This window comes from Marmota flaviventris, chromosome 2 (assembly GCF_047511675.1).
Source record: "Marmota flaviventris isolate mMarFla1 chromosome 2, mMarFla1.hap1, whole genome shotgun sequence".
NCBI classification, from domain to species: domain Eukaryota; kingdom Metazoa; phylum Chordata; class Mammalia; order Rodentia; family Sciuridae; genus Marmota; species Marmota flaviventris.
Genome location: NC_092499.1, coordinates 164,774,181 through 164,794,987, shown reverse-complemented (window position 1 = coordinate 164,794,987; position 20,807 = coordinate 164,774,181). Strand labels below are relative to the sequence as shown.

At 38.6% G+C, this 20,807-nt stretch overlaps 1 protein-coding gene across 1 annotated transcript in view; it reads right to left on the bottom strand.

Annotated features, from left to right (window-relative positions):
• Positions 1 to 7,876: 7,876 nt before the first annotated feature.
• Sel1l2 (SEL1L2 adaptor subunit of SYVN1 ubiquitin ligase) overlaps positions 7,877 to 20,807 on the bottom strand; it is a 49,934-nt gene continuing 37,003 nt past the window's right edge. The window contains exons 15-17 of the mRNA XM_027921145.3: positions 18,957 to 19,129; positions 8,590 to 8,718; positions 7,877 to 7,996 (exon numbers count right to left, since the gene is read on the bottom strand). Of these exons, the coding sequence (XP_027776946.2) occupies positions 7,877 to 7,996; positions 8,590 to 8,718; positions 18,957 to 19,129 (422 nt within the window). The remainder of the gene's footprint in view (positions 7,997 to 8,589; positions 8,719 to 18,956; positions 19,130 to 20,807) is intronic.

The window sequence follows — 20,807 nt, the reverse complement described above, 5'->3', positions numbered from 1 at the left end:
AAGAATAAAATGACGATCACATTCCCCCACGCCCTAACTAAACAAGTGTTAAGATTTTGTCATATTTGTCTCCATTTGTTTATTTGTATAATGGCTATCATGAAGCTATAATCCATGTAATATAAAGTTTCCCCTTTTAAAGGCAATGAGTCGATGGATTTTGGTATAGACACAGGTTGTGCAGATATAGAATGTTAGATCATTTTTATGATCTCCAAGAGAAACACCATACTTGTTAACAGTCATTCACTGCTCCCCACTGATACCCAAGACCTGAAAACAACAAATCTACTTTCTGTCTCTGTACATTTGCCTTTTCTGAATATTTCACATAAATGGAATCATACTATATAAGGCCATTTGTGACTGGCTTTATTCACATAGCATTATGTCTATAATTTTCATCGATGTTGTTGTGTATATCAGGACTTTTTCTCTTTTATTGATGAGTAATATTCCATTGTATGGATATATACCATATTTTGTGTCTTCATTCATCTGTTGATGGACATTTGGATGTTTCTACTTTTTGGCTCTCATGGATAAAGCTGCTATGACCATTTGTGTACAGATATTTGTATAAACATGTTTTCAATTTTTGTGGTTATACACTAAGCTGTAGAATTTCTGGGTCATATGGTAACTCTAGGCTCAACACACTCAAGCCTCAGCACAATCTTCTTTATAGTTTTAGCCTTTTTCCTGAAAATTGGCTTGGTCTGCCCACCATAGCCACTCTGTTTCCTGTCATACCGCCGCTTTCCCTGTGCATACAGAGAATCCTTGCCATTCTTGTACTGTGTCACTTTATGGGGTTGGTGTTTGCCACATTTCTTACAGAACGTCCGGCGGGTCTTAGGAACATTCACCATGTTTGCGACAGTGTTATCGGCAAGGAAAAAAAGGAGTGAGGGCTCCTTGACAGATTCCATCACAATGATAGGAGGGCATGCAAGAGCAATCATATGGCAAGATATGAAGCCAGAAAGATTCAGGGGCCAGACTTGCTGTTTTTGTAACAATCCACTCTTAGGAACCGACTAGGGTCAAGGGAGCTACATTAATCTCTTCCAAGAGTGATACCCTCACCATCTAATTCCCTTCCACGAGGCCCCACCTCTTAAAAATTCCACCATCAATTAATACTGCCACATTGGGAACCAAGTTTCCAACACATTTACCCTGCAGAACAAACCACATGCAAACTATAGCAAATGTACATATAATTTAGAAAAAAAATAACCTCTCTATATTTTGGCATTTTCCTTTTCAAACTCAAAAGATATGTTTCCATTTATTCAACTCTTACAGATGATGGTTTAAATTACTTCATTTTATGTGATATTGTTGTGTAATAAGAAATACATATTTGGTTTTCATTCCCAGTTCCTGGCACAGGGCTTCTAAGACCTTTGTAATCTCCTAAGTGATAGAGGTGCTAGAAGTACTTTTTGTTCTACTATTTGGTCTGGTTCCTGATATGGGTCTTCTAAACCCCTTGGAATTTCCTGGGTGATAGGAGTGTATTTTTTCCAATGAGGTGGCTCTTAAAGGGCTGCTTGGATAGCTTTAGGATGGGTGCTGGTTGCCAGAAAGACCCAGTCATGAGTAGAATCTGGAAACTTTTAAGTGTCACCCCCATCTTCCAGGAAGAGCAGAGGGGCTAGCAATTATGTTAATAATCACACCTCTGTGGTAAAGCTTCCATATAAATCCCTAAAAGATGGAGTTTAGAGATCTTTTGGATTGTGAACACATCCACATCCTGGAAGGGTGGTGACAAACAAGAAAACTTCAAGGGTACAGAAGCTCTTGCATTAAGAACCCTACCAGATCTTGCCCTATACCCCTTCTCTGACTAATCCTTTAATAATATCCTTTTTTTAGAGAGAGATAATTTTTTAATATTTATTTTTTAGTTTTCAGCGGACATAACATCTTTGCTTGTATGTGGTGCTGAGGGTCGAACCTAGGCCGCACGCATGCCAGGCGAGCGCGCTACCGCTTCAGCCACATCCCCAGCCCTAATAATAATATCCTTTTAAAATGAATGTTTCTCTGAGTTTTGTGAGCCTTTATAGTGGGTGGAGGGAAGTTTGTGCAAACCCCTGATTTCTGTCCACATTGGACAGAAGTGGATAACCTGAGGATCTCTACCTCTGATGGCTTCAGAAGTGGGGAGCAGTCTTTGGGACTGAGATATTCAACTTGTGAGATCTAAAGTTAACTAATTCCAAGCACTAGTGTCAGAACTGGACACCCAATTAGTGTCCAGAGAGTTGGAGAATTTGTTAATGTGGGAAAACCTTCCACACATTTGATATCAAGAGTGTTCTGTGAGAATAGAGGAAAGCAGTTTGTTTTCTTTGTTTCATTTCATATTTCTCTTTTATAATCCAGTCCCTTTCTTTGGCATTAATTAGGACAATTTGTCATCTTAATGTTAGGAGAGAACAATGAGCCCTTATCTATTAGTTCACTGTTTTATTCATTCATTTACCCATTTAAAAAGTGTTTGAGACCAGGGCTGAATGTAGCTTGGTGGTAAAGTGCTTGCTTTGCATGCTTGAAGCCCTGGGTTCAATCCCCGATTCCAGACCTGCCCCCTCAAAAAAAAAAAAAAAGTTTGAAGCCAATTATGTACAGGTACAGTGTTAGGTGCTGAAGATACAATGTTGAACAAATCAATCACCTAGTGTATAATCAAGAGTTCACATTTCATTCTGAGCTGTTAATGATTTACATGACAAAATTAATGATGACTTTCATGTTTTTGTATGTTAGTCAGGTTTTCTCTATGGTAGTTTGAAATGTGGGTTATAAGCTGTTACTCCCAACTTGGTCTGTGTCCTCTGTATGTTTAACATGATCTTTCCTTAAACTCTTCGTTTGAGTTCCCCCAAAACCACACCCTGAGATAAGGATTTGAGTGCAAGTTAGTTTATTTGGATAGGGAATTTATTTGGAATGCAAAACAGTGGGAAAGTGGGAGGGAAGAAAGCCATTAACTGTGTGTTAGTGAGCAGCTTTCTGCAGTGGACAACTGGGGCTCAATCTGCTGGGAACCTCCTGAGAAGCTTTACTGAATACATTCTGTCAATTAGCCCACCGAGGAGCAAGGAAATTGGGGAATCCCTGTCTCTCCCTGGTTGAGGGTTGCTCCCGGGAGTGTATACTCCATGGCACTTATGGTCTGCTTTTCTTGTGGCCAACAGTGATCCTGCAGCCAGAGGGCCTCCTCACCTGAAGGAAGGCAGGTACTGGAAGTAGGAAGCCAAAGATTGCAAGGGGACTCCCTCATGGAAGAAGTCAGTTATTTCAGAACTATGCTGAGGGCACAAGGGTAGAACATTGATAATAACTGCCACAGACACCATCCATCTGGAAAGAGAGCTGTATCTGAAAAGCACATTTACATAGAGTCGCAAGAAGGAAGAAAATGGGAGGAAAGTCTGTGTAGCTTACAGGACAATTTCAATAAATAGTATTAGTCAATAGTATTGATTGATCACAATATTTCACATTTCACTCTGCTCATTAATAAACTACATGACAAAATTAATGATATCTTTTATGTTTTGTATGTTAAGTTTTCTCTATCATGCTTTGAAATATTATTTAAAAAGATTTTCCAAAAGAAGGCTATAAATTCTAATTTTTGTCACTATAATACTTTTAATGGAAAAGTTAAAAGAAAGATATGACAATGACAGCTATTTTTGACAATAATAAGCTAATAGTTTGGGGGGAGGATAAAATGAAAGAAAGAGTACTAGTTTGGGGGTTGGTTCCAAGTTTGAATCCTAAATCTGCTAACTGGCAATGTGACCTTAGGTAAATTGCTGATCTGCAATCTGAACCAAGATGTCCTTAACTGGAAAATATAATACTCTTCAGTAGATTTCCCCAGAAGCAGAGCTTGAGAAGAAAAGCTGTTGGGGCTTAGGAATTGAGAAATTTTAAAACTTCAGGTATAGTGTATCTCTGGAAATGCATAATCAGCACATGACTATTGCTCTTAGAGGAATCACTATTTTTAGTTTTATGATTTTTTTCTTGTTAATATCAAACTATTGTTAGAACGGCACATTTATTTTTGCTGTGGATTGGTACCTTTTCTTATAAAAAGGCTGTGTCTTAGAGGAGGTGAATACTTTTTCTATTTTAATCATATAAAAACATAACACTATAGCATTCTGACTTTCCCCTTTTGAAGTGAAGGGAAGACAGAAGTGGGAAAAACTCTAACCCCTCATTGAGTAAAATTCATTGTGACATCCAAGGCTCTCCCTTTGTCCCTTCCTGTCTTCTTTCCTTCCTTCCATTTGCCTCTTCTTCCTTACCTCACTTTTTTGATAACCATTACCTCTAAATTAAAAAAAAAAAATTGAATTCCCTTTCTGGTGCCTCAGATTTTTCTGTGTGACTATAATATTTAGTTGGCAAAGACTATTTTTATGAACCCATTACAAACTAACACACAGGGTTTTAGCTGGTACACAAACATCAATTATTTAGGTTTAAGCAGATTTTTACTTCCAATCTACCACGAGTAGATAGTCCCTTCTTAGTTCTGAAGGTGCATATATGCGTGTTGTTTGTTTTATGGTGATGGAATTGTAAACTCATCCAATATTCTTATTTACCTAAGAAGAAAACTGGCAAGCTGGATATCTAAAATATGAAGGCCACAGCATTGTTCCTGGTATATCTAGGGTTGGAGCAATTCACTGCTTCTCAGCCCAGAAATCTGGGCAATAAACTAGAATTCTTTCAGCGTTGATTTGGACTGAAGCTCAAATAATTTTCAAATAATAATGAGTCCTGGAATCTCCTTTCAAATGAGCTATCAGTATTCAAATTCTTGCCTCAGCCTCTGCTTCTGGGAAATCCCAGAAGGTTCCCGGGAGGAAATCTCCAAGAACATCACAGAAGTGCTCCACAGGAGTGAACTTCCTTGCTCAGCAGGCCCCTTCACAGGATGACTTCTGTGCCAGTTTAGTAAAATCCTTCTTGTCGCTTAAACCTCCCACCACCCCTTCCCTTCAACCATGAAGGAGCCAGAGACATGTAGGGTGGGAAAGCGGGAGGAAGTAGAGCAGAACTGACCATTTCCCACACTCCCAACCACTCAGAGTTCCAGGCTGAAGCCAGCAAACTGCAGCCTTCTTACAGCAGTTAGTTCTTTTGATACATGGCTTACATTTGCCAACCCATTTACTACATTGGTATTTGCATTTTTTCCAAAGGCCAAAAACTGTTCATCAACTGGTTATCACAATACTATAATTCTGCTTTTAAATATCCTCTGCTAATGGTTAGACTATCTGAAGAAATATATCAGATCATTACACTACATGTCTATAAAACAGGAGGAAGAATCCCACCTCATTGTGTCTAGGAGGATAAAGCGAGGTAACCCTAGGGGGGGGAAAAAAGCCTGGCACATGTGATGCCATAATAATAGGGTATTCTTTCTTCTACACCACATATTGCAAACTTCCTGAGACAAGGATTGCACAGAGCTCATTTTTGTTTTCCAAATTCTTGGCGTAGCACTTAGAGTGAGTACTCTGTGGACTGTCAGTGAACTGTGAATAGGGTCCCAAAAAACGGTCCTAAAACACTGTAGCAGATGTTGATGGTGCCCTGCCCCAGTCCCTCAGCCCTTCCCATTGTTATTGGGAGGCAAAGCACTAACTGTGAGCACCTGCATCAGTTTGAGCAAGGAAACTCTCTGATGGTTCCACCTGTCTATATGGCAGGTTGGAAGAGATAATTAATCCCCACCCCCCAAAAGTACTTGTCAACCAAACACTTCTAGGAATTGTAAATAAATGCCTGTTTTATCCCTTGGGTGAGATAATTATGAGTCTCATTTTCTACCCAGACTACTCAGAGATCTCCAGTAAGGTAGAGCTCCAGTGACCTGCGGTGGTAACCTTCTTGATAATCACTCTGTTCTTCCTATGTGTATTTCTTGAGATCCTTCCTAAATAGACTGCTTACAATCAAATCTCCCAGGTCAGCTTCTAGGGGAACCTAAACTAAGGAAATCACATCACTTAGATTTGACATGTATGTGAAGCTATCTGAAGTGAGGCCCTTTCCTTCTCTCAGTATCCATCCCTCTTCCTTTTATCTATGTATAATCTGTCAATTACTTGGTCTAACTCACATGCCAAGTCACAGAAGCCTATGTGGGACTGAGGCAATAATCTACTTTGGTTGGTTGGTTTGTGGAACCAGGCCTGCAGTGGCCCCACAACTCTTGTAAGGAAACAAGTCTCCCTGTTCTCTGGACATGAAGGTAGCCTCAGCTTGCTCAGGAGTCATTGACTTAGTTTGATTTGCCTACTGTGGTGAAGACAGCAGCTGGATGTTGTTACTTTTCTCTGGAAACTCTACATTTGCTGTGGGTCAGTGTGCTGTCTCTGCTAAACCATGTGGGAAACAATACAAGGTGGTATTTTGCAATAACCAGGAAATATGACAGGAGATTCTTCTCCTGTGTCAGTCATCTTGAAACTTCCCCCATGGTGGTAGGAACAACTACCGTTGGTGGCACCAGAGAAGAGGCACAGAAATGGACCTTTTAATGAACTTAAATATCTTAATCCCTCCCTGCTTTCAAAGCCTGAACATTCCTCCAGGTTATTCCAGGTTCTCTCACCATCTTGTATTGTTCCTCACATCATTTTTTAAAAATTAACTTTTTGTTTCTAAGTTGGATTTTCAAGTAGTTAAGCAGAGTCTCTTCCTACCAAAGCACCCAGTATTTTGGCTGGAGGACTAATGGAAAAGTACAGAAGCTACACAGATTATCAGTTCAGCTCTTTTCTGAATTCTAACTGATTTGCCCTGAGTTTTTAAAGCATATTCAAAGCTACCACTTATGGAAGTTATTCTAGGTGCAAGGCCCTGTTTTGCTCACTTTGTATACATTAATTCATTTAACACTCATACTAGCTTTCTAAGGTATTATTCTTCCCATTTTGCAGATCAGAAAGTGGAGACATGGGAGGGCAAATAGCTAGAGAGGTGTGGAGCTGGAGTTCAATCCTGGCCCTGGACATAAGTCATGGGCCTCTTGTATTCTCTCTACTTACGCATGAACCACTCCCTAGCCCTGGGCCCCTGTTTTGCCTATTAGAAGAGCCAGAGAATCTAGACTTTCTAGTTTCTTTCCCAGGAGGCTGGTGTCATCTTCCTATGTGGGGGCTCCAGGAGGGTTTCTCCAGGGAGAACAGGGTTCCACTGAGGAGTGGGGAGGAGGTATGGTGCTATATAGACCACCAAGTGGCTTTGTTCATCACCCAACAACTAAGGTAACTTTGGTAGAAAGCCCCTTGGTGAGGGGTCAGGTCAGCCACACTCCTTTCTTTCCATGCACAACATGCCATGAGAAGTGCTGCTGCTTGTTAGGGCTGCAATTTGAAATCATCGTCCTTATTATCTTCTGGGTTACCTGTATTCCAGTCTTCCCTGAACTCCCCCTTCTCCTCACCTCAGTATGTCTGTAGGAGCCAAGAAATCCATCTTGAAAGGAGAGGATAACTTTGTGAGGAAACCACTTTTATTACAATCACCATGAAGATGGTGCTCTTTATTCCTAACTCAGGACTAGATCACCAAGATGTCAAGTTTGTAGCAAGGTCTTAGGCTGTGACCAGTCCCCAGCATTCCCCCACGTGGTCCCCTCAACTAAACAGGAAGTCTGAAGTTGTTTCTCTAGGATGGGTCTCAGGCCTTGTCCACTTTCCATCACAGGTCTGTGTGGGAAATCAGCAGGCTCTTGATTTGTATGATGAAATTCTTTATTTAGTGAGGATAGCTTGGCGTGAAACCATGAGCAGGTTTTCCTATGATCCAGATCCTACCTATGCCAGTTTTTAATCAAGAAGATCAGCATGACAACAATTAAACCAATCACAAATAAATCCCAGTATGGTCCAAGCACGTTGTCCAATTTCATCCATTTCCATCTCAAAGTAAACTGCTGGCAAGAAACATTTAGTCAAAACAAACCACAGCTCCCACTTCACTCAGAACCATCATGTCCTCCCAAACCTACCACCATCACCCTGCCCCCTGCATCTGTTCCCCTGCTTCCTTAAGTCTTGGAAGATATGATCTTTGCTGGCTATGACTCTCACATGGGACTTAACTAACACCTTTGAATAATCTCTAAGATTTATAAAATTTCATTTCTACTTTTTGCAATTATAGTTCTTTGTGGTACCACTTGCCACCTGCCATCTGCTTACCAGTCTCAGATTTTGATGGCAAGAGCTATGTTTTGAACAAGTATATATAGCACATGTTACTTTGCTTAAGGCTTTGAACATAGTATATGCTGGAAAGAATATCTGCCAAGTGAATACATTGGTTGTACTATGCAGTGTCAACACATATTCAATATAACAGCAGAATTGCTTGGCAGGGTAAGTATAAGACTTTGAATTCTACTTATCAAAGAAATTCTAGTCCAAAAAAATACTCTTTCCATGAGCCTTAGCACTTTGTCCCTAAGAGTTGCTCACTGGAGTTTGCATTTAGAAATTCAGGACCTATTTGAGACAAACTTACATTAAAAAACAGGATATCTCGGAGCAAATGCATAGTTTCCAGTTTCATGAGGGCAAAGAACACAGGTATGTGAGCATCTGGACTTGTCTGAGCAGCCATGTCATATAATCTCCTGGCCAAGTGAATGTCCTAGAAACAGAAGAACAGCCCATCCTCATTAGGTACAGATTCTTAAACAATGAATAGACAGAAACCATTCTTAGAAATATAATTTATATTTGGTAGGCAGATTGCACCCACAAAGATATCCATGATCTCATCCCTAAAGCCTGTGAATAAATCATGTTATTCAATATGACTAAGTGGAATTTGCAAATGCAATTAAGGTTACAGACCCTAAAATAGAGTATCCTGGATTACTTAGGTGGACCCTATGTCATTGTATAAATCTTTTTAATTTATTTATTTATTTTATTTTTGGTATCAGGGATTGAACCCAGGGGTAATTAACCACTGAGCCACATCCCTAGTCCTTTTTTTATATATATATTTTATTTTGAGACAGGGTCTCGCCAAGTTGCTTAAGGCCTCACTAAATTGCTAAGGCTGTCCTTGAACTTGTGATCCTCCTGTTCCAGCCTCCTGAGCCACTGGGATTACAGGAGTGTAATCCTGTAATACTGGTTCATTGCATAAACCTTTAAACAGAGTTATAGAAGTACTGATAGTAGAAGAAATTCAGAGATGTGGCACAAGAAATAAGGTCTCAACTTGCCATTTCTAGAAAAGGCCACATTGAGCAGAATGAGAAGGAATTCAAGCAGCCAGCAAGGACGTTGGGACTTCTGTCATACAACTTCAAGGAGACTAGATCAGCCAACTACCTGAATGAACTTGAAGGCAAATTCTTCCCCACAGCCTCCAGGAAAAAACATAGCCTTTGATTTTAGTCACATGAGACCATAAGTAGAGGACCCAATCAAGCTGCCTGGACTTTTGACCTATAAAATCCATGAGATAATAAATGTGTGTTGTGTTAAACCATTAAATTAGTGATAATTTGTTACAGCAGCTGTAGAAAACTTGCACAATCTCCAAATGCTTTCTTGGATACCCCTACGTGTGATTCCAATGAGAGGGACAGAGAACACTAGATACTAAGAGTACATTTCCCTAAAACAAATACAAATATAGATAATAAGTAATAATCATTAATTATATGTAATTATTGTCATAGTACTTATTATACCTGAAATTATAGAATTTATTTATTTATTTGTCTATTTCCAGGTCCTTGAAAGACCTGTTCATCCCTAATTCCCAGTGCTTAATAAAGTATCTACTACATAGCAGGGCTTCAATAATACTTACTGAATAAATGAGTAAATACTTTTGGCCTTCAAGTTGGCATTTGATTCCTCACATGATATACTACTGTATTTTCAGGGACTTTTTTTTCATTAAATTATGGCATAGCGGATACATATTTTTTTAAATTTTCTAACTACTGTGGTTTATTTTGTTTGCTTTGTTTGCTCAAACAGTAATGAAAAGGTAAGAAGCGTTTCTTTTAAAGGTTGAAGTATCCTGGCTGTGTCCCAGAATTGTGTTGTGCTTGGGTGCCCATGGATTATTTTCAAAAGAAAGGGAAGAAGAGGAAAGCTTCTTCAGAAATTGCCATTCAAATGTCTTTTTTTATCTTTCCTGCTCCATCACCTAGGCTTCAATAGTCATGTACCTATGGACCTTTGCTAAACCTGTTTCTTGAGCAGTGTCTCCTCTTTGCTGTGTTCTGCTTATCACTTCTTAAAATTTTCCAAAGCTTTGAGGTCTGGTAAATAGATTTGTTAGAGAAAGAGGAATGTTCTTGTTTAAAATACTTAAAATTCAGGAGATTGTTTAGAGCAAATCTTCCTGGCAACAGAGAAAATAGATGTCGTAAAAACTCTTAATATGTGTGTGTCTAATTCCAGCATCTTTGGTGAGTGTTCATATGACAGAAGCCTGCAGATTAAAACAGCTGTGGCAGTCCCACATGTGAAAGGCATATTGACTCAAATCAAGGTTCAGGGAAAGGCAGCTTTTGTCAAAATATCATGCATTCATTTTTAAATTAATGATTATTAAATTATTTCTTGAGGCACAAACATCACCATTCACTCACTCACTTCATAATATAAAAAAGCAAGAAGTGGGCTGAGGTTGTAGCTCAGTGGCAGAGTACTTGCCTGGCATGTGTGAGGCACTGGGTTCAATCCTCAGCACCACATAAATATAAATAAATAAAATAAAGGTATTGTGTCCATCTGCAACTTAAAAAAATAAAAATTTTAAAAAGCAAGAAGTATCCTTAAGGTGGGATGAACTTACTCCTTACTGAGGACCCCAATGTTTGCAGCATGTTAGAGTAGGATGTGAACATCTTTCTTTAAAATTCCCAAAGAAAGAAATTCCTGTTTGTTTCAGGATAATCTAGAACTTTGACAAAATAATTTTTTATTGCTAAACTGCAGGAAAGACTTCTCATTCTTTCACCCTGTTTATTAAAAATCCAAGTTATTGAAACAAAAAAAAATCTTCTCTTAATTTGTGTTTTGAAGGTGGCCAGCATCTAGTAAATGGGAAGTCCACAGCATATCAGATCCACTTAGATTTAACCTGTCTGTGATATATTTGAATCTATTTTGCTTTACATTTAGCTATTTAAGAGGTTATGTAAACCAATCTTCAGACTCTTCTTAAATAACCTGTTTCTAACTAAAATGTCAAGTGTGCATCAGTATGCTTAATGTTCAAATGTTCAAAATAACTTCTTAAAATTCAAAGATAGAGAATTCTCCAGCAATAAAGAAGCTGGTTTATGAAAATTGTTCATTTTCACTATGGAGGGGTTCTCTAGGCCCAACTTTTTGTATGTTATCAAAAATTGATGATTATGAATATACCATAACAGTTTCCTGTATATATATATATAGGTATATATATATACATACACACACACACACACACATATATATGTGTGTGTGTATATATATATATATATATATATATATATATATATATATATATACACATACATACATATTCATATATACATCTTTTAATTTCAGGATTATTTTTTTACTCTGCATAAATTTTGGGGGCAGGTACTAGAGATTGAACTCAGTGGCACTCAACCACTGAGCCACATCCCCAGCCCTATTTTGTCTTTTATTTAGAGACAGGGTCTCACTGAGTTGCTTAGTGCCTTGCTCTTGCTGAGACTGGCTTTGAACTTGTGATCCTCCTGCCTCAGCTTCCCAAGTTGCTGGGATTACAAGGGTATGCCACCATGCCCTGCTAATACTTTGTCTTCTGCTTTTGTAGCCCAACAATATTGTAAACACTATACCATGTTTTAAAATTTTTTATAAAATAATTTTCAGTAATTGCATACAATACTATAATAATGACTAATATTTAATACTGAGTGCTGGTCTTCACTGTCATTTAATCATCATGGTGATTTTATAGGGTAGGTGGCAATTTTCTTTTCCTTTTCTTTCTTTATTCTTTTGGGTACTAGAGATTGAACTGGGTACAATGATAGAGCTAGGGACACTTCTAACACTGAGCTACATCCAAACTCTTATTTATTTATTTTTTAGATATTTATTTTTTAGTTGTAGGTGGACAAGATATCTTTATTTCATTTTTATGTGGTGCTAAGGTTTGAATCCAGTGCCTCACGTGTGCTAGGCGAGCACTCTACTATTGAGCCACAACCCCAGCCCCCGCCCCCAACTCTTATTTTGAGTCATGGTCTTGCTAAATTGCTAAGGCTGATCTTTTTTTTTTTTTTAATTTTTTATTGTTGGCTGTTCAAAACATTACATAGTTCTTGATATATCATATTTCACAATTTGATTCAAGTGGGTTATGAGCTCCCATTTTTACCCCATATACAGATTGCAGAATCACATCAGTTACACATCCATTGATTTACATATTGCCATACTAGTGTCTGTTGTATTCTGCTGCCTTTCCTATCCTCTACTATCCCCCCTCCCCTCCCCTCCCCTCCCCTCTTCTCTCTCTGCCCCCTCTACTGACATTCGTTTGTCCCCCTTGTATTATTTTTCCCCTTCCCCTCACTTCCTCTTGTATGTACTTTTGTATAACTCTGAGGGTCTCCTTCCATTTCCATGCATTTTCCCTTCTCTCTCCCTTTCCCTCCCACCTCTCATCCCTGTTTAATATTAATCTTCTTCTCATGCTCTTCAACCCTACTCTGTTCTTAGTTACTCTCCTTATATCAAAGAAGACATTTGGCATTTGTTTTTTAGGGATTGGCTAGCTTCACTTAGCATAATCTGCTCTAATGCCATCCATTTCCCTGTAAATTCTATGATTTTGTCATTTTTTAATGCAGAGTAATACTCCATTGTGTATAAATGCCACATTTTTTTTATCCATTCATCCATTGAAGGGCATCTAGGTTGGTTCCACAGTCTAGCTATTGTGAATTGTGCTGCTATGAACATCGATGTAGCAGTGTCCCTGTAGCATGCTCTATTTAGGTCTTTAGGGAATAGACCGAGAAGGGGAATAGCTGGGTCAAATGGTGGCTCCATTCCCAGCTTTCCAAGAAATCTCCATACTGCTTTCCAAATTGGCTGCACCAATTTGCAGTCCCACCAGCAATGTACAAGTGTACCGCTAAGGCTGATCTTGATCTTGCAATTCTCCTGCCTCAACCTCATGAGTAGCTGGGATTATAGGTATGCACACCTACAACCAGTTGAACAGGTAACATTTTGAAGATGAAGATATTGAGGCACAGAGAGGTCAAGAGATTAAGGAATTTGCCCAAATTCCTCTGACTTTTAAGTAGTGGGTCTAGGATTGAAATACCAATAGTCAGTTTCTTGCCTGCTCACTTAAGCACCAGGTATAGAAGACATAACACTGTACAATAATTTATGTAACATGTCATCTACTTCAGAGCATTTTGGGTTTTTTGTAAGTTTTTTCCTATAATAAATAAAGCTACACACCAAACTTTTTGCATATTTCTGGTTATTTTATTAGCTAATAGACATTTACTTCATGAATGGTTAAGACTTTTTTTTTTTTTTTTTGATGGTACTGGGGATTAAACCCAGGGGTACTCTACCACTGAGCTATGTCTCCAGCCCTTTTTAATTCTGAGAAGAATTACTTACTATTCTCTACCTAGTGCTTAAATGAGTAGGCGAGAAACAGACTATTAAGATTTGAATCCTAGATCCACCACTTAGAAGTCAAAGGAATTTGGCTAAATGATTTAACCTTTCTTGCCAAAGTTGGTCTCAAACTTGGGATCCCCCTGCTTCAGCCTCCCCAGTCCCTGGGATTACAGTCATGTACCACTGTGCCAAGAGGTTGTGACCATTTCACTTTTTTTTTTTTTTAACCAGGGATTGAACCCAGGAGTTCTCAACCACTGAGTCACATTGCCAGCCCTTTTTAAAATTTTTGTTTGTTTTGAGACAGAGTCTCACTAAGTTGTTAGAGCCTCACCAAGTTGCAGAGGCCAGCTTTGAACTGAGATCCTCCTGCCTCAGCCTCCTGAACTGCTAGAATTACAGGCATGCACCGCTGTGCCCAGCTGTCCTACCATATTTCTGGAAGGAACATTTAACTACCTAACTTTCTAGGTGATAATTTTATTCTGGTATCTAAGAATTCAGCTGTAATGCTCCATAGGTGGTCAGAGCAGACAAATGAGAAATTAAAATGTTTTATGCCATAATTACTTTTATTTTTGACAGACCTATTTATAATTTATTCAGTAGATGTGGTTTTGTTTTCTCTGCAGGACTCCTTAAATATGTTATCTAGTAAATCTCAGTGTATATGTATATGTATGTGTGTGTGTGTGTGTGTGTATATATATATATATATATATATATATATATATATATATATATATATTTGAAATTCATCTCCAAATGAAAATTTCCCTTCAACTTTTGTCTTACTTTAAGATAGCTTTCCTAGTCATTTTTTTTTTTTTTTTTTTTGCACTGGGGATTAAACTCAGGGGTGCTTAACCACTGAGCCACATCCCCAGTCCCTTTTAATATTTTATTTAGAGTCAGGGTCTTGCTGAATTGCTCAGGGCCCCGCTATGTTGCTGAAGCTGACTTGGAACTCAGGATCCTCCTGTGTCAGTCTCCCCAGCTTCTGGGATTTCAGGCATCAGTCACCATGCCTGCCCTAGTCATTGTCTTTAAGCGTATATGCTTTCCTCCCTTTAGAAAAGTTCATCGTGTGTTTCTCATACATACTCCATGTTACAAAACATTTTAGAACGGGACTTGAGAGTACTAATTCCCTCCTCCCATGAAATGAATTGCCCTCTCCTTAACATGTTTATGATACTTTACTTCTAATTCTTTTCAGGTGAACCCACACTCATATACACAAACACACACACCATTTTGGTCTTTACCTATAGCTATGGCCATATCCTTATTCTGCTCCTGTCCCCAGAACCAAGCACAGTGCTTCCTAACACAAAACAAGCACTTCATAAATATTCTAGTGAATAAATGAATGAATTAAAAGCAGAACACAATTCCATTGCAGTTTAGAAGTAGGTATCTTTTAAATTGGGGGGATCACTGGAGGCTTCATAGAGATAATGACATCGAACTATTCTTTGAAAAGTGTGCTGATCTTTAATGGTCCCCCAGTCCCACATAAAGTGTACTATGATCAAGAGTCAGAAGAGTTCAGTTTAAAGTCTTTGGGGGAAAAGAATAAGTAGCTTACAATTTAGGGGGAAAGGTGACATATCAACCCATTATTATCAAGGTAGTTTAGGTCAAGGAAGGTTATGAATTTAGGGTAAGAAGTCTAGACTTCATTAGGCAAAAGAAAGCCAATAAGATTCTTTTGTATGTTTGCATTTTTTTTGGGGGGGGGCTGTTTTACAATACCAGAGTTATATTTTATCAAGAAAATCATGGTAGTGCTCTGTTAGATGAATTATGTGTTAATTAAGGTGATGCTAACATCTATAACAGACCCTGAATTTCAATGGCCTAATACCACAGAAATTTGTTAATTTGTTTCTTTCGTTCAGTATTCCAATATGGGATGTTCCTAGGTGCTGCTGAATTTTCATCACACGGTAACTGGGGACTCAATCTCTGTCCATCATGTTGTTCTGCAACTCCCAGGAGCCTTTGTACCTTCTGCTTCATTCAGTCAATGGAAGAGGAAAGAGTCTAGGAAGAAGCTCCACATTGTTCTTAGTTCCCTTAGTCCGCTAATGGCATCCTTCTTTTTTACTTCCATACCACTTCTAAGAACTAGTCATGTGGATGCAACGAGTGCTGGGAGAGGTAGCCTCTGACTAGGCAGTCAATCCCTAACAACTATGCTAAGTAAGGATCGGTGATTCTAAACAAGTCTTTGGTGGGCAGAGCCATCTCTATTTAAAAGAAAAACATTAGAATGGGAGACCTCAAATACCTTTGCAACAAACCCACCTGAGCAGAATTCAGACCCTAACCAGAGTAAAGATAGAAGGAATGGTCAGGAGGGATAGACAACAGGTTTCATTCATGATTCAATTTCTGAAGTAACTCCAAATCAAATATAATTTGATTAGTCCTTGTCCTCATTTAGGTCAAGCAGCTCACTGAGCTGATGGTTCTCTCTGAAGCTATTAGGATAACTCACCTGCATTACCTAGTCCCACCTTCTTTTCCTAAAGAATGATGAGAACAACAGTGATCCATATTTTTAAAAATTTTTTTGTAGTTGTAGATGGACAGCATGCCTTTATTTTATTTGTTTATTTTTATGTGGTGCTAAGGATTGAACCTAGTGCCTCACATGTGCTAGGCAAGCACTCTACCACTAAGCTATAGCCCCAGCGACCCATATTTTTACACTGATTTACTGAGTGTTGATTTATTTCTCATTTCTTCCTCAGAGATCTTAAATACTGAGTTTACAAGAACATGATTCCACCAACCTTCTTTGATTCTCAGAGAAACTCTGGTAATATTATATTCATCTTTCTCACTGATTTACAAGAGGATTAACTAATAAGGATTTTTAGGCATTTTGCTTAATTTCACAATCACAAATAATAAGGACTATTCTCCTAACCACTTTGCTTTCATTGGTAAAGTTTGAGGCTTTTAATTTTCGCAATATTTATTTTAAGAATTATAATTTTCTTGTTAATTTGACTGTGAGATGGCAAGATTAATAAACTTTGTCCCTGGGTACTCGGTGATTATTTTTCTAATTGCTAAACAAAAGAAAACAATGAAGATAAAGAGCAATGGTTCCTCATTAGCTAACTCTAAAGTTCCTTATTCAAATATGAGGCTAAGTTTTTTTCCCTTTAATGTAGACACTTTCTATAGGAATAAACAGATCTCAACTCAGTGATCCTGATCAAAATGAACTACCCACAATTTAACAGGAACTCTGGCAGAAAAGAATAGAGAAGGGACCAGAAGGAAACTTCAAAGATTTTTTCCTGAATGTATGAAATGGCTGTCTCAATAGCTGCTATTTGACATTGGGAAGAAAGTGCTTAGCAGAGAGGTCCTTGGTGACTCCAAGGAGGAAAACCAAAGTCTCCACTGTGGTCAGCCAGCTGGGCCCCAGCAAATGGCATGTCCTCTCCTGTACCATTGGTCCTGTGTCCTGATAGGATGCCCCATCTCAGCTCCAGGAACTCAGGGCAGAAATGGCTTCACTGTGGTGGGGTAGTGGCTTTCAGGGAAACAAAGTCCTTTTTGAAGCATAAGGGGTGGGAGAGCTAACTTGAACTTAACACATGGAGTGGAGTCATTCATATCCTTTCTATAAACAATGCTTCTCTCAGGTTATTATAATTTGAATGGGAAATGATGAATAAAAGCTTTAATCTTATTGAAGACTTACTTAGCAATTGCTTAAATTCCCTCCTGATCTAAATAACAGTCATTCCACACACTGTTTAACTACAAAGCCCTTTCACAAAGGCTTATTTGTTTTATTCTCAAAGCCAGGGGCAGGCCAGGTATTATTAGTTCTGTTTTACAGACGTGGATGGCAGAAGGTGGGGGGTGGAGGGTGGCTAAATAACATCTAAAGAATCATCTAATTTGGGTATTGGGTCCAGTCCATTCTCTCCAAAAATTTCCACAGGTAGCTCAAATCTGCTAGGTAAAGGGGAAATAGGCTGGATTTGGATTTGACATTTTTCTATTGCTTTGGATCCTGAAACCAATGAAAAATGATCAGGCAAAAGGTAGGCTGCAGGGGAGAACAGACAGCAGGAATCTGTTCTGCTGGATAATCAGTACCTGCATCAGAAGCTTTGGCTGCAGTGTGCACTGTCTTAGTAGTTCTCAGATAGGAAATTCCCTACTATTCAATTATTAGCACAATTGGAAGAAAGAAGAGCATTTAAAAAGCCAATAATCTCCACATTGTATGATTCTAGAAAAGCATCCAGGAGTATAAATCCTGAAGAGAAATGTATACTTGAACGCTAAGAATGATTCAGTATAGGGCCCAAAAAACTTGGGATTATACAGGCCTATTTGGTTGAAATTCTGGCTCCACCACTGATGAACTCTGCTAGGTTGGCCAAATGATCTAACCACTGTACTGTGGTTTCCTGATTCATATAGTGAGGACAGTTATAGGGCTTACCTCATCAAGTGGCTGTGTGATTTAAAAGGCAGTGTACATAACACATCTAACCCAGTACCTGACTATTATTATCATTATTGACATTTAACACACCTTTCTCACCCTGTCAACCTCAGTGCCATCTTCTGAGTAATTATACTTGCTGACTAAAGGATTTGTCCAATAACACCATGTAATGTTAGCTCCCTTTCCTTATGAATATACTTCAAGTCAAATGTAGTCTTTCCTTAGAAGATGGAAAGCCATTCTCTTGGGACTTTTTATACTGCCCAGTGCTGTATCATGGAACTGTGGGTGCTTCAAAAGACATTTCTGGATTAATGCCACCTCAGTCTTCAGCTCTTATCTCATTCTGCTTTGTCTTTGTTACTGAAAGTTTGAGTGTTGGTGGAAATTTCAGTGGAAAATGGCCTGAAAGTGGAAAGAAATAGAGGCAGGGGTCCCACTAGAAAAAGTATGTGCTGGAAAAAGTAGAAACCTATGAATCAAATTGGCCTAGACTATACTTCTCCTATTCATTCATTATGTCCTTAGCATAAATGGAGAAAATAATATAATTTTCACAGAGTTCATAGTAGAGTAAGTAATATGTGTTGGCACATGGGAGAAACTCAGCAAATGCTAAGTCTTTGCCTTTCTTCCTCTAAACTGAAGACATGAATGAAATTCAAAACATTTTTAAATATTTCCTTCCCACACAGCTGTCTTTACTAGGCTCAAATCAATGCAATTACCTTTGCAATACCTAAGCCATGTTCATACATATAGGCCAGATTGAACATGGCTTGTGCACTCTGATATTTGTCAGCTGCAATGCTGTAATGTGTGGCTGCTGTTTCATAATCTTTCTTAGTCCCGTAGCCATAGTAATGGTAATCTCCAATTTTTATTCTAGCGAATGCGTTGCCTAGTGGAAACATAAGAAAGATAACAATCATAACTCAAATGGTTCATGTGTAATTCCCAGTAAGTTAACCTAATGATCCTTGAAAATAACACACACACACACCCATACACTCACACACACACACACACACACACACACATACACACATTCAGAACCCCAGAATCAGTATTAGATATAGTTTATAAAATAAAAAATATATCACTTGATGCTAGTTGTCTTCATTGTAGGAAAAGATTCATGGTATAGTATAAGTGTTCTTAAAAAACAATATATTACAAATTTTACCTTTTAAATTCATTTTTTTTGTAGGTAGCTCAACTCTCAACCCCACCCCTTCCATTCCTAGTCTCCATTCCTGAAGACCTACTTTTCTATATCACTGGTTTCTTCCTCTGTACCATATCAACCGCATTGGCCATTTGAACATGCTCTGGTATCTTCTAGAAATAAAAATAAATATGCTCTTTAACCCATGGTATCTCCTAGCTACTGCCACATTTTTCTGCTCCTCTTTATGATCAACATTTTCAAAAGTGTGTTCTATACCCACTATCTCCAGACCTTCACCTCCCATGTACTCTTCAACACATTTCAATCTGACCTTTGCCCCTTACACAATGGAAGGGCTATTTTCAAGATGGTTGGTGACTTCCATGCAACTAAATCTCTGACTTCATCTTACTGGACCTCCAAGCAGCATTGGAGCCACAGAACACAACTGCCCAAGAGCTTTCCTTTCTTGGCATCAATGATATGGCCTTCATTTGATTTCTCTCCACCTCATAGATCTTCCCTTTTCAAACTCTTGCCCAACTCCTTCTTCCCAGTTTCTAGATATTAGCATGTCAAGAACTTGCTCCTATTTCTCTCTCTTCTTTTCTCTCCCCCACCCGCTCTCCTTTATCTCAATTCTTTCTCTAAGAGACCTTATCTAGTCCCCTGGTCATCTATATATTAGCTATTTCTGAATTTTTATCTATGTCTTTCCGGGGCCCAGACTCTTATATGTAATTCCTTCTGATTGCTTGGATCTTAAACTTAAGATGTCTGCAGAGATTTCCTAAAATTTTTCTTCCCGTAATACTAGCATCATCATTGTTCACACTATAAAATCTAGGGAAATCATTCATACTTTCTCTTTTTACCTCAACTCCATCATCCAATTTGCAAGTCCTGTTGGTTCTACCTCTACAACACACATCTCTTGACATCTCCTCACCATCTAGTTTAAGACTGGAATACTAGAATAGACTTCAAACATTTTTATGTCTCCATATTTCAATCCATTCTCCATACAGAGTGATCTTTTTAAAATGCAAAATTAAGTCACATTATTTTTCTGTTTAAAATCCCCAGTGGCTTCATTTTCTTCTTGGAATAATATCCAGCTCTTTACCTGACCTATGAATCATACCTAACATGTCTCTTACCTCCCTGACTCACCTCACTGCAATGTCACTAGGAGTCTAGAAAGTTCTAGACTTCTGGCCTTAATAGTCATTCAAACACAACAAAACTCCTCCGCCTCAGGGTCCCTCAAGTCCCTCTGCCTAGTGTGTCTGAAATTCTTCCAATTCTTCACATGGCTGCGTTTTTGTCATTTGATTCTCAGCACAAGGCCACTTCCCTACCTAGTGGCTTTCTCTGACTACCTTCCTAATACAACCCCTCAGCCCCC